Genomic DNA, 24,712 nt, shown 5'->3' on the forward strand with positions numbered 1-24,712 from the left:
ATATCTTAAAAAAATTATAGTCTAAGGTCTAAATACCTATATTAGTATACTTAGTTTGTTTATTATCTATTTTCTTTTTAATCTGCAACAATTACTTTAATTACTTTACTATATAAATATATATTTAATTAAAAATTTACAATATATAAACTGGTTGTAAGTTTCTTTCGTTATATATTTATATTTTCTTATGTTAAAAAACTATCAATTTTGTTTAAAATAGTACGGTATCTATTTTAGCTCATATTTTTAAATGAATAGCTAAAATAAAACAGTTCTTATTGTTTTAAATTTTAAAGCCTACTGAATTGCTGATGAACTGACATATCACATTATGTCATAATTATTGACGTCGAATAACAGATTATTAAAAAAAAAATTGAAATTTGACAGACAAAAATGTTTTTTTTTTTTTTTAAGTAACGTCAATGCTTAAACTTGATTTCCTGTTCATTTTAGCTATACATTTAAAAAGTTACAAGTTTTTAAATAAAAAATAAAACTAATGGTTTGATTTAACAGGGCGCAACAAAATTAACAAAGGACGATATCGAACGTGTTTTCTCTCTGTACGATAGGGTATGTATTAGTAATTAATATATATTTTTTAATTACAGTTAATAAAGCGTGGTAAGTGGTAAGCATAAAATTTCAACGTAAATTTTCAATGTTGTTGTGTTTGGTGTATTTATATCAAATTTATATTAAGAATTAATGACATTAATTTCTTAAATATATATAAATATGAATTTAAAATAGTTACTGTATAAATCTTGACCGCGTGGAATAGTGGCTAGCAGCGTTTCCCCGTTGAATCGCAATTCCGATCCTCTGGGTTAGAAACGAACCAGCCCTCCTGTCACCAATGGAGGCAATAAGGCGAGGTGTTATATCTTTTCATTAAATTTTTTGCACCACTACTCTAAGGGCCACGTGTTTCGACAGCAAATGGGACCAAAAAGTAATTTGACATAAAATACGAATATTTAGATCTTTTTTGTTGCTTCAGCCTTTTCCGCAGCGGCACCGGCTCTTAACATTGTTTCACTAACGAAACTTACATAAAAATCTTGCAGTTTCTTTCAATATAATGATATTACAAATTATCTGTAAATATTTTGATATTTTTCTTAAAACATCAAAATGACTATACCTTATTTTTTTATTTTATTATTTTGATTGATTAATTTTGGTACACTTTTTTTATTAATGATTTTCAATTGTTAATCGTCAATTTAAATTTTTCACAAATCTCATGTATACAGTGTATCCGGTTACGAACGAGCGATATTCTAGATACTTATAAAACAACTATTTTGATATACAAATATAAATACAGCATACATTTGGGTCAACCGACCTCCACGATAAATAGCAGCCATTTTCATTTTTTTAATATATTTTTTTACGTGTATACATAAAACATCACATCATTAAAAGTTTAGGTTTCTCTGCGATAAAATGAGTCTTATTCGACGGGTAATAACATTGTCTTTAATTTTAATTTAAATCATAAAATAACGTGTTCACTATTTACAAAGTATAAGAAAACAAGAAGACATTGAAAAACATGTAAAATATACATAAAATAACCAATTTATGCAAATTACTACGAAACCACTGTACATATAGTATCATCATTACATTATATATTATATAAAATATTTCTTAATAGGGCTGTAATCAAAATGTAATATGGATTGGTAAGGGAGCAATTGCATATTTCTGTACTTTTCTAAACAATTGGCCTGTCAGATCAATGAAAAAACAATATATCACGAATTAACATAATCTTCTTAATATAATTCTTTATGCTCTATATATATATATATATATATATCTTATCATATTATCTTTAGATATTAACATCAAGTTCCCGAACAATAACCATTTTAGTTAAACGCTCGACCTGCGCGAAAGCTTTTAATAAAGCACCGGTATTATGTTCAACGTCTGTTACAACATTATTAACAAATATATTGCTTACATTTTCAGGACAATAACGGTTCCATCGAAAATGAGGAGCTTCGTGGTTTTCTAAAGGATCTTTTAGAACTTGTTAAAAAGGTAAGTTACATTGTATAAAGTAAAGTAAAAGTAAAGTAAAGTAACAGCCTGTAAATTTCCCACAGCTGAGATAAGGCCTGCTCGTCCATTAAGGAGAGGGCTTGGAACATATTCCACCACGCTGTTCCAATGCGGGTTGGTGGAATGCACATGTGGCAGAATTTCGATGAAATTAGACACATGCAGGTTTCAAGATTCAGGATTTTTATTAGCACCGTGAATTATGTGCACTAACACCAAAGTTCCTGAAATGCCCAATTGCCCATTTTATATTGTAGTGAACCAAACGATGGCGCGATTCAGAAACTTGCCCCTTTATCAAATATTCAGTACAAAAATTTAATATATTTTTTTAGGATTTGACAATATGTGATAATAATTTGATTAACTTTTAACAATAATGTTACTTATAGAGTATCTAGTTCCGTTGATCTTATACATTAAATACCTGCATTATTCAATTATTCCTGATATCACCCTATTTAGTGGCCTTGGACGTTTGATGACGGACGAACAATTGATTTTGTAAAGCTTATTTGACCTATTGAATGGGAACGTAAATCTTTAATGGAGTTCAAAATTCGGGTAACACCGAGCATACCTGCCACGTGTATGTGTTTTGTTATACGTAATTCGTGTTGTATTCTATTCTCTCTTATTGTATATAAGTTTATGATTGATAGCACACCTTAGGAATGAAACGATCGCCTCCTGGCTATTTTTTTTTTTCATATTCAATTGCGTATATAATAGAAGACAAAAAAAGACTCGCTAAGTTTCTTTTGCTGACTTTTCTTGGGCAGGGTGTTTTCTGTTCCGATGGTACTGTTTCATTTGACCATCAATATATAATGAATAAAGTAATTTGACTTTGAGTTTGATTCAGCAATTAAAGTAATCGTCGCAACGTATTCTTTAGTTAACATTCTAAATGTTCTACTATTTTATTAATAGTGTGTATAATATACGCACCCGGAAACTATGCAAGACATGAACTTAGTTTACTAGGATTTCTAGCGACAGGAAATAAATATAACAAAGACTTTTAAAAACCGGTAACAACGTTCAGTTTTACAAAATCGTAGTAAAAACGAACAGTTCAAATCAATTAAAACGTATGCTCAGTTAAATATTGTACTAGATGTATAAGTGAAATGAAGAATGAATGAATCTTCCAACTTCTATACCAAATAAGTCCTGAACTCGGCATTATTTGGACGAAAGTGGAACACTTTTTGCCTGAAATATCCTAATTTAAATTTGTATGTTTTGTTTTACAGGATTACGACGCCCAGGACCTCCTTGAATTCGAAGAAACGATTCTCCAAGGAGTCGAGTACAGTAGCGAAGGGAAGATCAGTAGGAAACAACTGACGATGATCCTCCTAGCTCTGGCTAAACACAATCAAGAAGAAGAAGTCTCGACTCCATAAGGAAAGCCAAAAGAAGTTACCACTCCGTCCCAGTAGTTCAATGAAATGAAATCTGTAACAGACGAGCTGATATTCGTTCCTTTGTAGATTTCCTAGCAAAATTTCCATAAATATTTCCCTTCTATATTAAATGTTACGTGGGCTGATCAAGTGTCGCTTTAATTTTACTAATGAGCCCAAAGATTGAACCCAAGCTATCGTTCAAATAACGACAAAAATAAAACGCGCTGTTTTGGATGAATAGTACTGAATATAACATTCCTTGTACTTAATGAAGTAAATACATAGGATTTGTCTTCTAGTATACATTTTCTTAAACCACCACCTACAAAGTTTCATCTTATTGTAGAAGTGGGTTTCCTTAGGAACCTTACCTTACAGTGGAGATGATCTTAGGATGTCAGACGACCGAGGATGTTAGGTGCGACCTAATACGTGATATTTATGTCTCACTCTATCTTGGAAATTGTCACCGTGGAATGCCATTGAACTGGTGGGCAATCAAATAAATGTCGCTTTCGAATTTCACAATCGATTAGAAATCATCAGCCCTTGAGTCGTTTTTAGATTCTACTAACATAAAAAACGAACGGCTCAGTCGACGTCATTACGAAATAGAATCGGAAACTTATAGTGGTCGTTATTAATTAGAAGGATTGGTCCCATAGTCAGAGAAAATAGGTCATGGTTGGATACACAAATACTTCAAATTAAGCCCGCGTATCATAAGCAACCTTTTACTGATATAATGTGTATATTATTAGCTCGTCCATTACAGTTTAATGCATATGTTGCCACAATTAGATGAGATACTATCGTCGAAATAACATAGAAGGACTTGAGCGATGGAAAATTAGATAGTGCCAATGCTGGACAAATACATCTCTTCATTTGTTTATGACAAGTAATAAAAATCCCAACTATTATAAGGGTATTAGATCAGATCAGATCTCTATAGATCAGATTGAGCCATTCGATCAGACCGTCAAAAGAAAATAAGAAGATCGCGTACAGAACTCAAATCAGCATATTCTCAAGAAGATACAAATGAACATGATTAATCAATTAACATTATCTGTGGCAAAATTGAAAAGCATAATTTTTCTGTCAGTTATTTTCTTGGGACTTTCTTGTTGTACCCTTTGCTTTTTATCTCTGAACTATTAAAACATAACCTACAAAAGCATCGCTCAATCCATTCTTCGTCAATGGTCGTTGTAGTAGAAATACTGGTTACGTGAGACAATTGCACAGATTAAATATAACATTAATTTGTACCATTGACTTACGATTTGTTTTTAATTAAAAAAATATATATTTTGTATCATCGTAATTGCATGTAGATATTTTGTTTAGTTAAATATTGATGTTATTTAGGTATGTATTTATTTTCAAATTATATTTGTTATATTCGTTTTATGTGTAGATTTTTCGTGTCTATAATAAGAATGAATATTGCATATTAGTTTGTTAACTATAGCGGCCTGTTTATTTAGTTTTGTATAAAAATATATAAATATGTTTATGATTAAGGAAAGGTTATTACAAATGTCATCATTGTGACGCCAAAACATATGCCAAATATATAAAAAAAAACATAGATACTATTTTCATAATATTCTTATTTTAAAAAAAGTACATTTTCCATATACTTATTTTACTGAATACTTCGACGCTCGTAAAAATATAAATTTAAGAAAAACGCCATACGCACAAATGTTTTGTTTTATAATTTTGTTGGGCTTTGATAAATTTACATTATAATTGATGAGGTGTGAAAATATGGAGGTAAGAAGGGCATAAATTCATTTTCTAAAACGAGCTTCTTATGATAGTGTTCATTGGTAAATAAGCGTAAATTTCTTAGGATTGTCAAATATGGCGAATTTGTCTCGTTCCCTGCTCGCATTGACCAATGACCTGCTAGTATTTTGTTTCATAGGAAAACGATTAGAGAAATGGACTATAATTGTCAAACTTGGTCAACCGGGTAAGGTTTGTCCTTGGTGATGAAATGCATTGACGAACACATTTTACAGACGGATACTTCTTATGACTACAAATATATCATCTAATTCAATTAAATTCTTGGTTTAATGGCTTTCAGTTGTGCCGACAGGGCAAAGATTATTTCGCCAATGTCACGTAAGATGGAGAAGACACGAAAGAGATTGATCGGAACAGTTGAGGAAACGTATATCATCTAAGGACGGCTAGCAAAAGTGACAACCAAATTCGACAATTCTAAGTGTATTTTGTCGAAGCCCGCAGAACTCGTTACATTGTATACAAAAGTAGATTGTATATTAACGATTCAATATTTATAGTGATTTATTGACAAGTCGCAATTCGTTTTGCAATAAATTTGTTTTAGCATATTAACTAAATCTACATTTAGCAATAAGCCAACTACATGAGAGAATCCTCATCCTTTCAAGTAGACCGTGTAAATTTGAGGAGGCCAAGAGTTTACAATAAAATATAATATTTATAATTGCCCTTCTTACAAGTAATCATATCAGTATGTCAACTTACAGTGTTATATTTATATACACTTAAATTTTAAATGCAAAATCTAAAATTTTTTTTTTTAAATTGACATCGTTCTTTGACAAAGATATGTCAAATCACGATCAACTGACAGACGTCAGGAAAACTATCTCTCATTGGGCGCACTTAAGAAGTTAAAAAAATTGTTGCCATAGTAAAAATTAAAAAACAAAAGCGTTTTTCTTCCTTTGCGCATTATTCATTAATAAATAAACATTAAAGAAATTAACTGGTTGTAAAGTAACGTTATATTTGAAGGCTGTTCTAATAAATACGTATAATTATATTATATATAATAGAATTTTATATATCAATCTATTATTAGTTGTATATTAATGTTGTGATGTTAGCTTTGTATAGACATGGATGGATTTAATATCCCTGTTAGGTCAGAGCCACATATGCGTGAAAACGTTACTAAAGTTTTATTAAAATAAAATCGAAATGTAAAGAATTATTCACCATTTTTAAAACACATTTAAAAGTACCTTTAATATATGTGAACTATCTGATCCTCGATTGATTGTAAGGCACATTAGGGTCGATATTTTCTGTGCAATTGTTAGTTATTTTACCACCAAACATAAATTACAAATATTTATTGACGTATCACAAACGTGATCACGTACCGAAGTTTCGGGCTCTGGGTTAATATTAAAATCTCCAAATAAAAGAATTGAACTCTCGAATATCTTTCATGGTCATATATCTTCACAAGCACCGAAATTAAAAGTTAAATTGTTAATTAAGTTGATGTTTATGCTATCTAAATGTTTTAGAAATGTTAAATGGGTAATTAAATATATTAAATGTTTAGCTAAGCTAAATTATTTGTAATTAAATGGCTAAACAAGGTTATTTCGCAAAAAACAACCAGCATCTGGCTAGAAACTTCAAAATATTGTAATTTTAATGCGTTCAATACTATTGTATATTTTTTTTTTGTATTATTAATAAAATTTTAATAAGAAAGTAAAATATCAAGTTGAGTGCATTATGTATTATATTTATAATTGTTAAAATAATGTTAAATATATATCTCTAGTATATACATCGTAATATAAATTGTATGCGACAAATCATAAATGAAATCAAAAAATTTGTAATATAGTATACATTTTCATGCAATACTATACACACGAAATTTTAATTTTAATAAGTAGTAAGAAAGACATGCTTTTTATTGTAAGTAACTTATAAAGAAATTTGAATCCGTCTTTAAAATACAACAAATTATGAAATAGGCAAAGATGTTGCTGTAGCACAATGTTGTTTAGTGGGAAATAACTTTGTCAATATAGTCGCAACGCCTGGCGGCTGGCACTACGTGTTAAAATAAAAATGAAGATGTTTGCTATAAAGTGTTTATATTTGTAAGTTGTGTTTTTTTTCAACCCATTGACTTCATCGCCCCTAAATATTTAACTTAATTTATGGAATGAAATAAAATACAATACACAATTTGAAAAATTAATATATCTGAAATAGACGATCATTTATAATTTATACTCAATGTAAAATAATTGTCTATGATACCGTCAAGCTTTAACATAAATATTTTAGGTAATAACTGATATAAGAATAACTTACTAAATAACTTTTTGGTGTTGGTTCTCAAATGAATTGCAATTATTCTAGCTAAATTAATTGATAACATATATAAATAAATAAATAAAATATAAATAAACCAGCAATTTCTTTCACACAATTGTGCTCACTTTGACTGCTGCATATAGTTTCGAAATTGCCATAATTGTATGAAATAAGTAATAACTAACGTACTTATCAAAAGACTAGTGACGATAATCGATATAAAAAGTAGAAAGCCATAGCCTAGATAAAAACCAAGAACCAGAAATCGACATTGGGACGATGATAAGAAATGAAAACAATGACATACCACCGCTTCTTCAGTCAGAAATACATAAAGCCATTTACTCCCAGAGGAAAGAAAAGCCCCAGAACCTGACAACATACCTAACGAACTTATAAGAGGCGCTGGCGAAATATTTAAACCCGATACTAACAAGTCTTTTCAATAATATTTTATATACAGGTACAATTCCAGACCAGTGGGGTAAATCTAATATTATACTTCTACACAAGAAAGGACCTAAGGAAGACATTAATAATAATTACAGCTTGATATCAAACATACACAAAGTTTTCGCAAAAGTTATATAAATTAGCAAGAATTGCTTAACAATTAGATGAGAATCAGTCTACAGAGTAGGCCGGATTTAGGAGTAATTATAGTAGAATCGACCATATTCTTACCATCAAGCAAATATTAGAAAAAAGCAACGAATACCAGAAGCCTGTGTACTCTTCATAGACTACTTAAATAACAACTACATCTGGTCAACCCATAAACAGCAAGGAGTGAACAGCTGTTATAAAAATATTATTCAAAATATCTACAATATAAGCGAAAGCTGCATAAAACTTGGAACGACTGGAGATCCTTTCCCTATAAAAAGAGGCGTCAGACAAGAAGACCCACTATCACCTAACTTGTTTACTGCAGTGTTGGAGAATATCTTCAGAAGTCTAGACTGGGATGAATACGGGCTTAACATCAACGGCTGCCGTCTCAACCATTTGAGATTTGCAGACGACCTTATCTTGCTTGAAGAAGACCCAAGCAGAATTCAAACAATGATACATTCTCTAGCTAAAAAGAGCAAAGGCTTTAAATTAATAAAACGAAAACAAAATTAATGATCAACTCAACAGAGATCGACATAGTACTAGACGGAAAAAACCTTGATTATGTAAAAGAGTATGTGTACTTGGGTCAGATAATTGCTCCTACAGACCAAATGTCAAGGGAAATAAACAAGAGGATTGCAAGTGGATGGCGAAAATACTGCTTGCTAAAGGAAATAATGAAAAGCGAAGAACTAAGTATGACCATAAAAAGAAAAGCTTTTAATACCTGTATCCTCCCCTGTATTACATACGGATGTGAGACCTGGTCCCTCACTCAGAACCACAGAGAAAAACTAACTAAGTGTAAGCGGGCAATGGAGAGAAGTATGTTAAAAAGACTAAATTACAGAATTACCTCAGCAGAAGTAAGAAACAAAACCAAAGTCACCGATATAGTTACCCGAACGGACCGATTGAAATGGCGTTGGACAGGTCACATGCTACGCTGCAAGACAGAAAAATGGAGCAAGCAGGTAACACTCTGGTACCCAAGAGATGGAAGTAGACTTCCAACAAGAAGATGGGAAGACGATTTTCGCTTAGCCTTGGGACCGTACTGGACCAGAGTAGCGACAGATATAGTACAATGGAAACAGTTGGAGGAGGCCTATATCAAAAGACACTCCGAACTGAGGGTCATTTTATAACAACAACACAACTATATACATACAAATAACTGAATTGTTCGGAATAAAGGGCTGCATAATATAAAATAAGGCTTGGCTATAAACCAATGATTTGTACATGGAAGTAAATATCTACTAAAGGTAGGCCATATTTATGTGTAACCAAGGACCCCAGTCTTTAAATGCATAGCTTAAATCGGCTCTATTTGTGTTTCTTACAATATGTGAGAACAATATAATATGTGTTCCAACCCCGTAGGTATTATCTACCCTGATGGGAAATCTTTTTGCTAACACTGGATTTGCCATTATTTATTAAGTAGTCAAAACAATGTCTGTACACATTAAAAGTGGTAAATGCCATATCACCAGCATAATATGCTGTATACAGCACAGCAATAGACTATGCAGGTAAATATAGATGACAAATTATGAGAGGATAAACCGCTTCGTTACGTGACGCGTTACGGCATCAAACTGTCTAGCTACCAATTCTATACTATGTATACGGCAACAGCAGGCAGGCTATAATGTACATACACATAAATCTTAATATACATATTCAAAAATTACAACTTGGAATACATTTTATTTTATAATCAATAACATATTTTATTGATAAATAACTTTCCCTTAGATTGTTACATTAATATAAATACAATTTTAGTAACAACTTTTCACAAGTTAAACAATTTAAATATTAAATGGTTCAACTTATATTAATTTAAGTTGTCACTTCTGCCGAACGTCGAAACAAACATGTATTTCAATATATATTTTTATATACAAAACTTTAAAGTTAGTAATGAAATTAGTTAATGAAAAAACTTTAAAATTTAATAAAAATCAGACGTAATTGACGAAAAAATTTAATAAGTATAGGATTCACTTATAATAAATATTAATTTTTTTTATAATATATAACTAAAAAATTGCCGAATTATGTAACAATACCTACTTAAAGATATACATTTCAAATGAATACATGGAATAATTTGAAATTATTGAATACAAAAGAATATCCACACTCAGCAATAATATAAAAATTGTATATTATCTGTTTCGAGCGTCGCCTTATAAAATTAGCCAATCAAAACGCATACACAAACCAAAGACAAGAAATAAAGCGCTGTTAAGCTTTTCGGGATAACCGGGCGTAGCGCATCGTTGCGGTGCAATTTTCGCGGTCGTAATTTACATAAATCGGGTCGGATAACAAAAAGTTAATAAGGATTTTGTTCAAACATGGGTGTGGACGTTGAAACTATTACGCCCGGCGATGGTAAATTATTTTTAATTACTTAATGCAATGCGTTTGATTTTGATATAACCCTAAACAATATTTTTCTAATTCCACCTTTTTCATACTTCCAATAGTAATACAAATTATATGATTTTTTAAAATTATCGAGTTATTGATCCAATAGGTTTGTGAAATATAACATTTATTCCATGACGATGGTTAAAACTTTATAATATTTATAGAGGCAACCTACCCAAAGAAGGGACAAACTGTCGTTGTCCATTACACCGGCACGCTGACGAATGGGCAAAAGTTTGATTCATCCCGGGACAGGGGCAAGCCTTTCAAGTTCAAAATTGGAAAGGGCGAGGTCATCAAGGGCTGGGATCAAGGTGTTGCTAAGGTAGGACACATTAAAGAGTTATATATAGCCTGATTAAATTTATTTACCAATTTGTGAGAAATATAAATAACATAACCTATCAATGTCCAAAACTTAAGTATGCGAATGTACTTTGTACCTTTAATTTATATTGATCTATTTTCAGTAACTAGAGGTTAAGAAATCAATATTGAAAAAGTAATTTTCATGCATCAATACTTAATAGTAAATGTATATATTTTACAGATGTCCGTTGGTGAGCGTGCTAAGCTGACCTGCTCTCCTGACTTTGCATATGGCCAGCAAGGTCACCCTGGAGTCATCCCACCAAACTCCACACTCATCTTCGATGTTGAACTCATCCGTCTTGAATAAACACAGATCAAAACTTCGTGCACTAGATTTAGTTTCATTTAACTAATTGTTCACAAAAGAGGTTTTAAGCATTGCCTTTTAGTGTTCAAAGTCATTACATAAGTTGAATTTCTAAGTTAAGGGGGTTTTCATGCAATCATTAAAGACTTTGATATATTTCATTTATGTAATTTCATCATATGATAAATTTTAATATTGTATTTCATGAATATAACTAAATGCAAGACATTCCGTGAGCATTTCAAAGTCAATTATACTTATATCTTTTATGTACTCTCAATGAATTTTGCATATTAATTATAAGCACAAGATCGAATAATATTTGCGGATCAAAGATGTTTCTACTTCCTTTTTACTTGTATTTCGGTACATACTTCAAAAGCTTTATTATATGTAATACTTTAAGAATAAACATCATCTAACACAAATATTCTTTTATTTGTCATTTTTACCACTTTTTTTACTTCAGCTGTGACATTTAAGCCAGAATTTGACTAAAAATAAAGTCTTAAACCTACTCTGTCATTGTTAAAAGTATTGCAATAAAAGTTATATATTTTAATCTGTATTTTTAAACAAGCTATTTTTATTTGAAATTATTAAATGAATATTCCACTCTAAACCTATGTTGTCATAGCAATGTTAAACCCAACAACTGAATTATCTCGTATTGATCTACACTAAGGATGTAGCTAATTTGACTACAGGAGCTAGGTCCTAGGTTCAAATCCTGAGTTGAACCAATAAAGTCAATGTTTTTTTTTTTATTAAGAAATTATCTGAAGCAGCCATGGTTGAATGTTAGCAGAGTAAATCTAGCTATTCTGTTGTCTTGCACAGATCTTCTGTTCAATTGCTTAAATACGTATTATATCAAAATAACATCATTACATTTATTTTCATTTTAAATGTAATATAAGATAATTAAATTTTAAAATGAATATATAACATTTAAAAACAAATACTATTTATATTTTTTTTTTCAAAAAGGGCATAATTAATTTTTATTCTATGCCAGAACAGATAACACATAACTCCAAAGGCGAACTCGCACCAATTAATACCTACAATTTAAAAAGATTTGACGAAAACAATGAAACGACAGTATTTCGATTAAATTTTTTTTATTCATAAATCTTGTAGTCTTCATCTGAATGATGTTTCCTAATAGAACCTCTTTTGTTTAAATTAAATAATTAACATAAAACATTCGTTTCTCGTACATGTAACGCAAAAATATCTCTTCCCTTTCATATATTGCTATTTGCATCGACGTGCGCATATATACAAAGCTGTATTATTTATTAATATCCTTAATATTATAGAAGCATTTTTTCTTAATATATACGTCAAAAAAAATTGTCAACCTTACATTGTATTTTTAACGCCACTATACAGACAAATTCAATTGAATACTATAAAAATATACTCATATGTAAAAATAATAATAACACATAGTATGCAAACAAAATACTTTTTCTAATCACGTTTATAATTTTTTTGGAGGGTTTGTAATATATAAATATTTACCAACGGTCAAGATTTCTACTGAAGGATAGCTGCTACACAATTTGACTTATAATTATAACGCAAACATAAGATCTGTAATTCCTTACAATTATTTCAATATTTCTTTAATGATTAATTTACAATGAGAAAAATTCTACGGCTCTTATAAAATATATTACAATAATAGTATAATATACTTATGTATATATTATTCAATATAAACTTATTAGTCTGTCTTCCGAAATCATACAAAAAATTAAGATACATTCAAAGGACATGCCTTTGAACAAAAATTCCTTGTTTTAGTTATAAAAAAAAAAACGAATCACATATGTTATTCTATTCTATATATTATATTTACAAGTTGACAAAAACACATTGCTAGACGCCATTTCGACATGGGCACCTTATTTTATTAAATCTTTATAAAAGAAATATCTAAACTAATATTAAATACAAATGATTGATTAAGTAACATTATTAAAATATACTTTTAGATGATAAATTTAGATGCGTCAAGTATAAAAAAAAACCATTGTTTATATCAAGACTTCATTATTGGAATAGAATACTTTATATTTAATAGTTTAATTTGTTTATTATAACCATATATGTACTGCAGGACATTTCAAATGGTTTTTGAATCAAAGTTACAACGAGACGTAAAAATTATATTAAATTTTAAAGTTCTTAAAAAATAAATTTATTTGTGCCCTTTTAAGAATGTTTACATGCGAGTTATACGTTCGTTATACAGAGTGTTATGGGTGACAAAAATAATATTAATAAAATTCACAGAATGTTCAACATTACTCTGACACACAGAAAATATCAGTCACTTTATGAGTTAGGCAAAGGTTTGAGGGGCCCTAGACTTAACAAACCGTCTGCTCCTAGAGCCTGTAAACTTGACGTTAAACCATTTTGCATGTTGTGCACAGATATCACCGGTATGCCGAAACATCCATTAGCCTGCTCGCGATTTGCCAACGGTATAAAACTATATATTCCTAAATTACTCAATCTCTTCAAATTATCTTCTTGTGAGAGGTCAACTACGGGCAAACCGAGCTCTCTATTAGGTCCTGTAACATTGTGGAATACCCTTTTATGATGCTGCAATTGTAGTGATTTCGGATAGGAGGCAGGACACTCGTCACATTTAAAAACAGGTATTTTACTTTGGGGATGGGCATTCGACATGTGAACCTGCAATGAATTATGATTCATAAACATTTTCTTACATATTTTACAGGCATACATTCCACCTCCGATCTTCGCCTCGGGTATTGAGAATTTGCTCGATTTTGACGTATGCTTAATACTAACTCCCGCGCCCAGATTAGGAATATGAGGCAAAGGCCGTTCTGGCGTGGGTGACCTGCTTTTTTGTTTTTGTTTAACACTTATACCCCGTGATGCGAGTACATTCGCCATAGCGTTCGCCTCATTATTTACAGTCTTTTTCGTTATTGATATTTGGCTACCAAGATTCAATTTATCTTTCGCGCCCTGCACACTCTGTATCATAGGGAGGCCCTCGCGCTGTTTCTGCATTGCCATCACTTGGCAATCTTCATTGTCATGTTTACCAGGCAGCAACATATCAGTTCTTCGCTTTTGCCCTGGACCGCCCACGATCGCACCCGGCCTCTTTAATGGCATTCGTGGGCCAGCTTTGCCGCCACGAACTTGCCCATGTACTTGGATTCCTGGCCGTATTGTAGGTCTTTGTCCTCTAACTGTAGGTAATCGCGGCCGTGGACCTGCTATATTTGCACCGGCTGCCATTCGTATCGGTGTTCCTCCAGCTATTTGTCCAGCCATTGTCTGACCCGGAGGCGCCATTTGTCCTGGGCCTAACTCTGGACCACACGTAATCGGTTGCCCACCAGGGCCGCCTTGTGCAGGAGGAAAAGTTTGTATATTTTGTATTTTAATGCCACTTCCTGGTTGTTGTTTAATACCCCCACCAGGACTTGATGCAGGTGCGTACGAATGACTAGGTGACGAGCCTGGGGGACCCATAGAACCGGGCGGATTCATTATTCCGCCGGGTGATTGTCCATAAACACTTTGTTGCATGCTTTGTAAAGGAGATGTTGTGGAATATGGAGAAGAAGCCATCGAATAATGAGAATTTGGAGGCATAGGTCCTGGATAAGCATTTTTCGACATTGGCGTTTGATATTGCCCATACCCTTGATTCATATAATTTGGTGTTTGATATTGATTTGGCATTGACATAGGTTGACCTGGAGCACCATACATATTGCTTGATGTTTGGGGATATCCGCCATGCATATTTTGTCCAGAATTATACGCATTATACTGTGGTGGAACCATAACACCTCCCGCACCAGGATATGCTTGTATATTAATCATAACATTTTGTTGGTGTGTAAATCCTGGACCACTGTTGCCGATGGTTGATAGTTTCCCAACTTGTTCTGCTAATTGTTTGACTGGAAGTAAGCTTGAAAGAATATTCGAGGAATGATTATACGGTAGCAGTGAAGATGAGGACGGAGCGACGAGGCTTTTAGAATGTCCTGTCACTCTTTTATGTTCTTCTAGGAGTGAGATATCAGTGAACCGTGTATTGCAAATATCACACGAATGTTGAGGACCTAACGTATCTAAGGATACATATTCACTCGCATCTGACAAAGACGACATATTTTCCTTTTTCGTGGACGTTGAAAGAAGACTTTCAAAAATATCATCTGCACTTTTTTCTAGCATATCTAGTGGCGGTTTACTATCTGGCGCGTTCCAATTGAAATTATGTTGCTTTTCTGTAGACGGCGCTGATGATAACCGAGACGGCAACGGCGCAGTTGAATTGTAAGACGATTGTGGAGATGAATATGATGTAAGAGGTGTCGTAGGATAAGCGGGTGGTGGATTTTCTATTTTAGGTACAATTGGCTTGATATCGGGAGCCGGAGTAGTCGATACAACGCAACAGTCATCATCTTCGTCATTTGAATCACCATTAATCTCAATTACGGTTATAGCATCCTCGGTTTTTGTCACTGGAAGTAGAGGAGGTGTGCTTTTAGCATTTTGAGTGTTTGGTTGACTGTTATTTGGATCGGACACAACGCCCAATGATGGACCTTCCGGTTCTGATTTAATGCGAGCCAAAATTGGTGTTGTTCTTTCTGATAGAGGTGGTGACGATCTTTCCGACTTAATTTGACCTGTAAATAATGGTAAATTATTTTGTGTATCACCAGTTGGAGTTTCGGGCTCTTGTTTTACTACTACATTCTCTGTCCGATCGATAGATTCTTTCCTCTCCATTGTAACATTATCAGACGGTCGTCTTGAAACAGTTGCTTCACTTATTTTTGGCGGCTCTTTACCTGCTATGGGAACACTAGATCCCCTTTTGGGTGTTTGTTTGATAGCAGGTCGATTTGGTGGCTTTACTTTTAGACTTTCTTCCTGTTGAATTTTAACCGGTGTCACTTTAGTAGGCGTACTGACAGGTTCTTTCTTTGGTGTTATTAACTTCCCTTGAATACCTTTAGGTAAATTAGGAATTGTTCTTTTACCCTTATCAGAATCACTGCTATCAGATCTATTACTATTGTTGTGACTTTGTTGATCGTCAGAATCATGTTCACCTCCAGAACCTTCGTTTTCTCCAGATTTATCATTTTCATCGTCATACTCTTGGTCATCTTTGTCGTCGTCATTTCCACTACCTTCGTCTTCGTCGTCAGACGCCTTAAAGTCTTTAAGACCATTGACAACTTTAAATGAATTTGTGTTATTCCCATCTGACTTTAGTTTAAGTTTAATACCACCAAGCTTTCCTAATTTTTGCATAACATCACTAGTTTTTTCAGTATCATGATCTGGTTTTTCTTTTTTTATTGGAGTTGAATTTTTTGTTATAGTAAAACCTAAACCACTTAATTTATTCAAAGCTGAATCCGAACTTTTTGCACCATTATCACTTTGTTTTTTCAATGAAATTCCCGTCTTCTTTAATATTTGAGATATGTCTATCTTTTGGGGCGCTTTAGGCGCGTTTGGTTTTGGCGGGGCAGGAACATCTTCATCATCTGACCAATTCTCATCACCCGAATGCGGCAGGTCTTCCTCGTCGGACGGCAGCTTGTCTATTACCACCGAGGGCAGTGACACGTGCTTTATAAGATGATTCTCTAACTCCTCCCAATCAGAGAAATCTGTATCACAAGTGAAGCAGCGGTACTCCTGTTTTGGTTTCTTTATAAGAGCGCCAGATGATTGAAGTCGAGCCAGCAAACTTGCAACATTTGTTTCAGGTTTCTTCGTTTCCACTTCTTCTTGATAGTTTTGTTCTATTTCTTGTTCTTCTCCATCTAGAAAAATAAGAAAAAAACATTTTAAATTCCTTACTTTTAATAATTCAAAAAAGGAACAATATAATCTTTCTTAACAGTTAAGACATTTTTATCTTTCAGTATAAGTTTATTTTTTATATGTATGTGTATACTGAGCCAACTAAAATGTTAAAAATAAATTGTAATGAAATTCAATTACTCATAACTTAATTATAGAATCATAGAATCAAATAATTATTTCAAGTAGTTTCTTGTTTTTTTATATGAAAAAAATATTAAGAAAAAATATATTTAGATAACAATGAAAAATAATCATGCTTTGGTTTATTTAAAATTAAGTCTCTAAATTATCTACATAAATTAAAGTTATTAATATTCTTTTAGTTGCAAAAATATCAAATTAGTACTACATACTTGCTAATATTATAAAAGTATAAAAAAATTAATATTTTATCAGTAATATACATGCCCGGTTTGTTTTACCTAACATTGCTTCTACAAATAGCGAATTAAAAATAAATAACTTTGTATGCTATCCTTATATAGTTTGAGAGTGTTATTGCAGGTTTTAGATTATAATTTAGGTGGCAAAATTAAACTATGATGAAAATGCGCTGTAAATATTGAGATACAGAGTCCTATGTTATATCATAAAAAATAAATCATTAATCAATAAACTGTTTATTTTAAAGGTAACTAAATATAATAAATATGATACAGATTATGTTTTCTACTTTAGCTCTATAATTCCGATTATGTTGTCCTAGTTTAATTATTCAGATATTACAAAAAAATGTTTTCTACTTAATATTAAATATACCGACTAATATTACGTATTGTAGGTTGTTACCACAATCAATATCTATAGATCATGTTGCTATAAGTAACGCACAAAATGAGTCCTACTTTTTATTTAAATTATTTATCTGTTAAAGTAAAATCTAATCAAATCTAAACTTTTTTTACTTTTTTGAATGCTTGTTTATTCTTTTAACATACTAAATTTGTAACACAATATTGAATTGTTAATTGTATATAGGAAATCATTTGTGATATAACAAATTTTGGATGTTAAAGTAAAATCTATTCAAACCTAAACTTTCTTGACTTATTCAAATGCTTATTCATTTTTTTAACACACCAAATTTGTTTAACTTTACAAAATATTGAATTGTTAATTGCGTATAGGAAATCATTTGTAGGATAAGAAATTTTGGATGTTTTCATAGATTATTATTATATTGATCTACCTAATAAATGAAATATAAAAGATTTTTAAATGGTAAAAGGCTACATATAGAGTTTCTTTGCAGTGGACACACAAAAATCACTCTAATTCTAGTTTGCTCTCCCAATTAGTTTCTATTTTTGGACTCATAATTTAGTTATAGTTTTTTTATATTTATATTATGTTACGAGACAAACCGACATCAGTCTTTTACTGTAAATATTGAATTTTTTACATTAAATCATGTAAAGTTTCATACAATAATTGACGAAGGTTATTTATTTAATAAATTAGGATTATAATAATAATAATATGCTATCAACATTTATGAATGAAATGATTTGTATTCTTATCTACTCGTTGTAATATAATTGTAAAACTGGCATAATAATGTGTAAGATTTTTGTATTAAAAAATGAGTTACGTTTAGTACGATCTCCATAAAAAATACTAGTCTAAACTTGTTTGAGACATTGCTCTGACTTTGTATTATTTATTGTATTTATTTATTTAAACGGTTTGAAAAAGGTCTTGTACATTAATATATGAAACAATATGTACGCTACGGAACAAAAATATCAACAGATAATTTTCTCTACAATCTAGAAATGTACATATTACTATTGACTCTACAATTATTTGTTAAGTAAAGTAAAAGATATAAATTATAAAAAAAAATTAAATAGATTTGTAAATTAAAAAAAAACACACCTGACTCATCGTTTGGTGGCGATGAAGGGAAATCAGGTTCAATCTTTGTTGTCATGATTAACCTGAAAACAAGTGGTCTTGACGAGTTAAAAAAAAATTAAAAAACCTACGTAAGTTGCTGGAATCAAAGCAAATCTTAATGAAAATCCAATTCAAAGTAATAAAATAGTAAACTAGTGTTAGTTTGTGTTAACGAAAGAAACAAATTATAAAAAATTCTTTGACATACTTGTTACAATGTTAGTAAACTAAGAATAGCGGGACAGAAGCAAACATAACTTTTATAGGTTTTATACGTTAGTTCGTATTAAAATTATTGTTAAACCCTATTTTAATACTCAATGTATTTGTAATATAACGAATAATTCACTAGAAAGTTTCAAATGTATACATAAATGAATTGAAAATTTTTATATGTACTTTCATAACTATACCATAAAACAACTACGATTATCATGCTTTGACAAATAAAACAAAACAACGAAACAATCGTATATACTCACGTTCATTGTCCAATTTAATGTAACAATAATCCAGATATTTAATAAATTTATCGAACTAACAACTCCTATGAAAATAATGCGTCTCGTTCATAATTTTACGATCACAAAACACAAATGTCACAGTAATAAGTAAATAATCAAAACACAATAATAATTGTTACCGGTTTTCACTCACAACTGTCTTAGAGTTAACATAACATTTAGTACAATCCAGTTTTTGTCGAACTTCAGTGATCAGTCACTGGGTCTCACTTCGATACGAAAATAGAAAATGGCCGGCTAAATAAACGCCAAGCAACAGACTACCGATTCACCAATATCAAATCAGCACAAGTCACATGTTAATACAATAAAGGCGGGTAAGTAATAAAAAGTTTTTTCTATAACAATTCCAATTAAATTATGCAAATTACAATTATAATTGAAATCGCAACTATTTTTAGTGAGTTGAGACTCAGGCCGATGTCGTTTCGATCGACCGCACTCCGCAGCTATCTAGGCTGAGCATGTGAATTTCTGTTCCGTTCACTCGTAGGCGAGTGGGCACAGAACAGACACAGATGCCATTGCCAATACGACGCAGTGCCAGTATTGGCTGCCTGGCATATTTTAGGTATGTGCCTGTTTTTCTATCTTTGTCACACCCCTGCATATAAGATATATCTATCTCTTTCTGTGCAACCTATTTGCGGCGCCACTTACGACGACTTCAGCCGATGCCGACGTAGGGCACAAACATTCGGAACGGGTCGTATAACTTGTATAAGTTTGGATTCGTTTGATATTGACCTCGCTTGCTCGGCTCAGGTACAGAAACAGTACGTTGACTGTTGGGAATAATAATACTAAGAAATCGACTGCGCGTAATATTATCAGCAGCGGAAAGCGACTTCTCGCTTAATTATGCATACCATACATTTGTTGCTTATGATAGAATACTTTTATTGCGATTTATATAATTCTTTATTTATAGTTATTTTATCAAGTTGTTATTTTTTTATTTATTCCGAAGTTGAGTCGATGTATTCGAATAATCTCTGAAATATCAATGATATTATTTTTAATGCTTATCAGAATTCATTTATAAAATAATGTAATAACATGCGTATTTTTACATGTATTTGGATTTATGACTGTATTTCATGAGTTTGTATATCGTTTAGTAATTTTTATTGAGTTAGTACAATAGTAATATGTTTATGAATGCCAAAAATACTATAAATATTTGCTTTACGATTGAAATATTACATACAGTAAGTACATATTGACGAAGACCGCGTATTACGAGCTATAGTGTATTATTAGGTATTAAAGAAGCCATAAGAATAAATTAGTGTGAAGACCACCATTAATTGGTTATACATATTTTTATTTGCTTGAATTTCTCTGTATATCAAGTATTTTGAGTTAAAATGGCTTGAAAAAAATAACTGACTTAAAAAGACTAAAATTATAGTATAGTATTATAATTATGTTTAATATGTTTTTGAAATTATGAACCGACAAAACGATGTCAGTTTTTTTAGTGTAAAGACTTGAAACAGTGGCCTTGGTTGAATACGTATCTGAAAATCCGTAGAGACTGGTTTTATTTAGCCTTGCGCAGTGAGACGCGACAGCGCAACGTGCGGCGTTACATTCCAGAGCGGTTTCAACCGGTCTGAACTGGACTTTTATCGTTATCAAGTAGATAAAAATACAGAACACACAAGAATAAATTCTATAATAATGATTTTCAGAATTTAATGATACTATGAACAGTATTGTAATTGTTTTGTTGTTATGATGCAAAACAGGTATTTTTTACATAGCGGACGTATCGATTGTGGGCGTGGTTAGTATATTCCTGGGGTGAGGGTGTTTGAGGTGGCACAGATATAGAATCTACCTCGCTTAAGCACTTATTGGATATGGGACATCATTAAAAGTAAAAACAAGCGGGTGATGGTTTTGTATATTTATTTATTTAAATTCTTTGAACTTGTAGCCTAAATTGCATTGTACTTATGTATATATTTTAAGTTATTATATAAGTCAAGCAAAATGAGTGTAACTGATTTACCTCGTTGACCGTTATAGTCCTGTTTTTTTTTAATTATCGGTTGATATATGGATGCCGGGAGCAGAAAAACCTGGTTATTGGAATCCTTATTATGGGATTGAACTATTTCAATATACGCAACCATTACCTCTCCTGTAGCATGATCCGCTCGTAGCTCGGCTCAAGTTTCCTCAGAGGGCAAAAATAATATCAGCCTCCGTACTCCTCGCTGGCACGTATAGCAGTACGTGATCATTCTGCTATAGCTCCAAATTCCTTTTCAGAGCCGTTTACACAAGACACTTGAGACCCTACTACACGTATCAATGGATCCAGGGTTACGTCCCAGCTATTAAGGCCTGGACTTTGGCTGTGGGACGGTAGAATTGACGCTTGGCAGCTTCTCGGTCCCGTTTAGCCTTTTATTCGGATCTCAGTGGTCTCCCAGAAGGAAACTACAGCATTGCTGACTCAACTACAAAAGCATCGCTGACATAACAGTTCACAGAAACAGATATCCTTAGCGCAACAGGATTTACCTCGCCATATGCTAAACGATGTCCTGATTAATGCCACACCTTTCGCATGCTATGTTTCCAAGTATTTACTACAACAACCATTACTGGTCATTTGCTAAAGTTGACTATGTGTGTGTGTGACTACAGGCCCAATAGATAAAACATCTTAGGAGTCAGTAAGGTTTTTGACGTATGGATGTTGTAATTGATGGCTTTGGAGCGATCTTTCGGCGATAATGACTACTTACAATTTGGTGGCCCATTTGTCCGTCTCCTTATCAATATGCAATAAAGGAGAATGTTCAAGCGTGGAAAGAGTCGCAGAAGTAAAAGTCCAATATTATTAACAATAGCAACAACAACAGCTTATTAATTTCCCAGTGCTGGGCTAAGGTCTATAGGAATATATCCCACAGCACTGCCTTAATGCGGGTTGGTGGAATACACATATGGCAGAATTTCTATGAAATTAGCACATGAATATTCAATGATACTTGCCTGGGTTTGAACCTGCAATCATCGGATAAGATGCACGTTCTGACCACTGGGCCATCTCGGCAATATTATCGCTCCATATAAAATTACATATGTGTTATAAACGCAAATATGTGCGTCAGGCGTATCTGTCCAGCAAAAGGGCGTCCAATTTAAGAAATACTATTCAGAAGGCTGTTGCGTATCCCTAAGTATGCAATATGTGAATTTTGGCAAATAAATCACAGGAATGCCTTCAAAATTATCATTTGGTGCATTTATCATCTATTCCGGAGTCTTTTGACCATCAGCAAGAAAAGTAGCTGTTACGTAAGTACGCACCGAAGACCTACCGCATTAGAGAGCTTTTCTTTGGGCCTTCTGATAGCAAAATAGAGGAATGTGGTAAAACATTGTCGGTATTTCACATTTATTGTCAAATTACTTAGTTTGATGGACATAAAATATGTTAAATCAAGCCTATTATCAAATATTTGCCAGTCTCTTCCAGTTAGTATATGGAAACTTACTGGGAATTGGAAAATCAATTTGCTAACCTGCCATCCCCTTTCAAGACTACCAAACTTCCTTGCAATAGGCAGCTGTCGAACAGCTAAAGATTTTGCAGAAAAGCGTAAACTAACACGAAGACAAAAAGCAACCAAGCCCAGTCAACTTGCACAATGAAGGAGCGGAGAAAATGTACTTGAACATGTACATGTCTATGTGTACGGCATGTATCATTTATCAAACAAGTATTTGCGAAATTGTAACTAGGATAATGAAATTATGTTTTCAAGTTATCATCGGTATCTTACCTGTAATCTAGTTCGGAAACAGCAAATAGTTTCGGTGTGTATTCACCAGAAGTCAATGAAGCTACTGCTTCAACGACAGATCTTAAAGCATTATTTATAATGTTTGCTTTAAGTTTGCATGGAAAAACATTTCTTTAAATTGAGGTTTGTTTGAACTAATCCTTCATTTTGACACTGAGCTAATTAGTGATAGTTCATTAAATAGCTCATTTGGAGAAGAAGGAAAATTAACCTTATTTTCATATGTACCAAAGTTGAGTAGAGACCTGCAACTCTTCTAGTTGACACCTCTTATTAAGGTCTTATAATACCGTTAAATATGAATCATGAGTAAGAAAATCTAAAGAAATGTCAAATTGTCACAGTCACAGATAGAGAAAATTACACTTTGCTTCTAAACTGACTTTCGGCGACCTAATTGAACTTTCTTTATTCTGTTTATTTGTCTTAGCCTTGAATTATGTTTCAAATTTTAACATCTAAGTGTTGCAAAATTTTGTTTAACGTCGAATTTAATCTATCGTTTTTTAAACTGTGCTAAAAAGTGTTCCACTAGGATCAATTTTGGGTTCTTTTTTATTTCCGGTATATATAAATGAACTTTACTTCTTTGTTACAGGTATTTATAATATTGTGCTATTGGCCGACTATACTTTATTGATTTTTAAGGTTGATAGGAAAAAGCTAATTGTCACGATGTAAGCATTATGTTCGTTGTCACGGATACACGATTGGTTCACAACAAAGATTTATGTTTTAAATGCTATAAAATAAGAAATGTATTTTTTCGCCTAGTAATAGAAAGTTAAAGATTATATATCATTAAATAGTAATTAATGATCTTGATGTAACTGATGCATTGATGCATGATGTAATTTTATGAATACAATTATATCCAATGGTGTCCCCATTTATCATCTCCAACAGGAAGACTTAGCTTCGCGGTTAAAATAATAGGACAACTAACTCATATCGATACCGCTCGTCTAATATATTTTGGTTCATTTCCTTGTATTCCATTCCGCCCATTTATTATTCTCGAGCTCATTATAATAATAATTTAGATAAGTAAGTATAGAGTAATTTATTTAAGAAGTTTAATTTATACCTTGTTGCTAAATTTAGTTTAAGAGAAAAATTTATCATACTTTTTTTACAACTTATGAATATATTTCAACT

At 32.1% G+C, this 24,712-nt stretch overlaps 3 protein-coding genes and 1 long non-coding RNA gene across 5 annotated transcripts in view; 3 read left to right on the forward strand and 1 right to left on the reverse strand.

Annotated features, from left to right (window-relative positions):
• LOC124539996 (calbindin-32) overlaps positions 1-7,427 on the forward strand; it is a 184,108-nt gene extending 176,681 nt beyond the window's left edge. For both annotated transcript variants that reach the window (XM_047117392.1, XM_047117393.1), the window contains 3 exons: positions 523-579; positions 1,996-2,067; positions 3,348-7,427. In XM_047117392.1, the coding sequence (XP_046973348.1) occupies positions 523-579; positions 1,996-2,067; positions 3,348-3,500 (282 nt within the window). In that variant the 3' untranslated portion in view covers positions 3,501-7,427. The remainder of the gene's footprint in view (positions 1-522; positions 580-1,995; positions 2,068-3,347) is intronic.
• A 3,022-nt stretch (positions 7,428-10,449) lies between these two features.
• LOC124540198 (peptidyl-prolyl cis-trans isomerase FKBP1A-like) lies at positions 10,450-11,816 on the forward strand. The gene is made up of 3 exons (XM_047117658.1): positions 10,450-10,670; positions 10,874-11,034; positions 11,260-11,816. Exons 1-3 carry the CDS (start codon positions 10,634-10,636, stop codon positions 11,386-11,388), a joined length of 327 nt encoding a protein of 108 aa, XP_046973614.1. The 5' UTR covers positions 10,450-10,633; the 3' UTR covers positions 11,389-11,816.
• Positions 11,817-12,495: 679 nt separating this feature from the next.
• Positions 12,496-20,180, reverse strand: LOC124539954. Its single transcript, XM_047117318.1, has 3 exons — positions 19,683-20,180; positions 19,180-19,241; positions 12,496-17,258 (listed from the first exon to the last, which is right to left on the reverse strand). Exons 2-3 carry the CDS (start codon positions 19,232-19,234, stop codon positions 13,738-13,740), a joined length of 3,576 nt encoding a protein of 1,191 aa, XP_046973274.1. The 5' UTR covers positions 19,235-19,241; positions 19,683-20,180; the 3' UTR covers positions 12,496-13,737.
• On the forward strand, positions 19,902-24,380 carry LOC124539955. Its single transcript, XR_006967106.1, has 3 exons — positions 19,902-20,041; positions 20,126-20,295; positions 24,153-24,380. It is a non-coding gene; the product is annotated as an uncharacterized LOC124539955 (long non-coding RNA).
• The last annotated feature ends 332 nt before the right edge of the window (positions 24,381-24,712 follow it).

This window comes from Vanessa cardui, chromosome 24, assembly GCF_905220365.1.
Source record: "Vanessa cardui chromosome 24, ilVanCard2.1, whole genome shotgun sequence".
Classification (NCBI taxonomy): Eukaryota; Metazoa; Arthropoda; class Insecta; order Lepidoptera; family Nymphalidae; genus Vanessa; species Vanessa cardui.

Excerpts from the sequence above, each read along its gene's own strand:
- LOC124539954 (XM_047117318.1), bottom strand. The coding sequence starts at position 19,234 with ATGACAACAAAGATTGAACCTGATTTCCCTTCATCGCCACCAAACGAT. Across the intron at positions 17,259-19,179 it reads GCCACCAAACGATGAGTCAG|ATGGAGAAGAACAAGAAATA; the intron begins GTGTGTTTTTTT and ends TTATTTTTCTAG.
- LOC124540198 (XM_047117658.1), top strand. The coding sequence starts at position 10,634 with ATGGGTGTGGACGTTGAAACTATTACGCCCGGCGATG. Across the intron at positions 10,671-10,873 it reads AACTATTACGCCCGGCGATG|AGGCAACCTACCCAAAGAAG; the intron begins GTAAATTATTTT and ends TAATATTTATAG. Across the intron at positions 11,035-11,259 it reads GGGATCAAGGTGTTGCTAAG|ATGTCCGTTGGTGAGCGTGC; the intron begins GTAGGACACATT and ends TATATTTTACAG.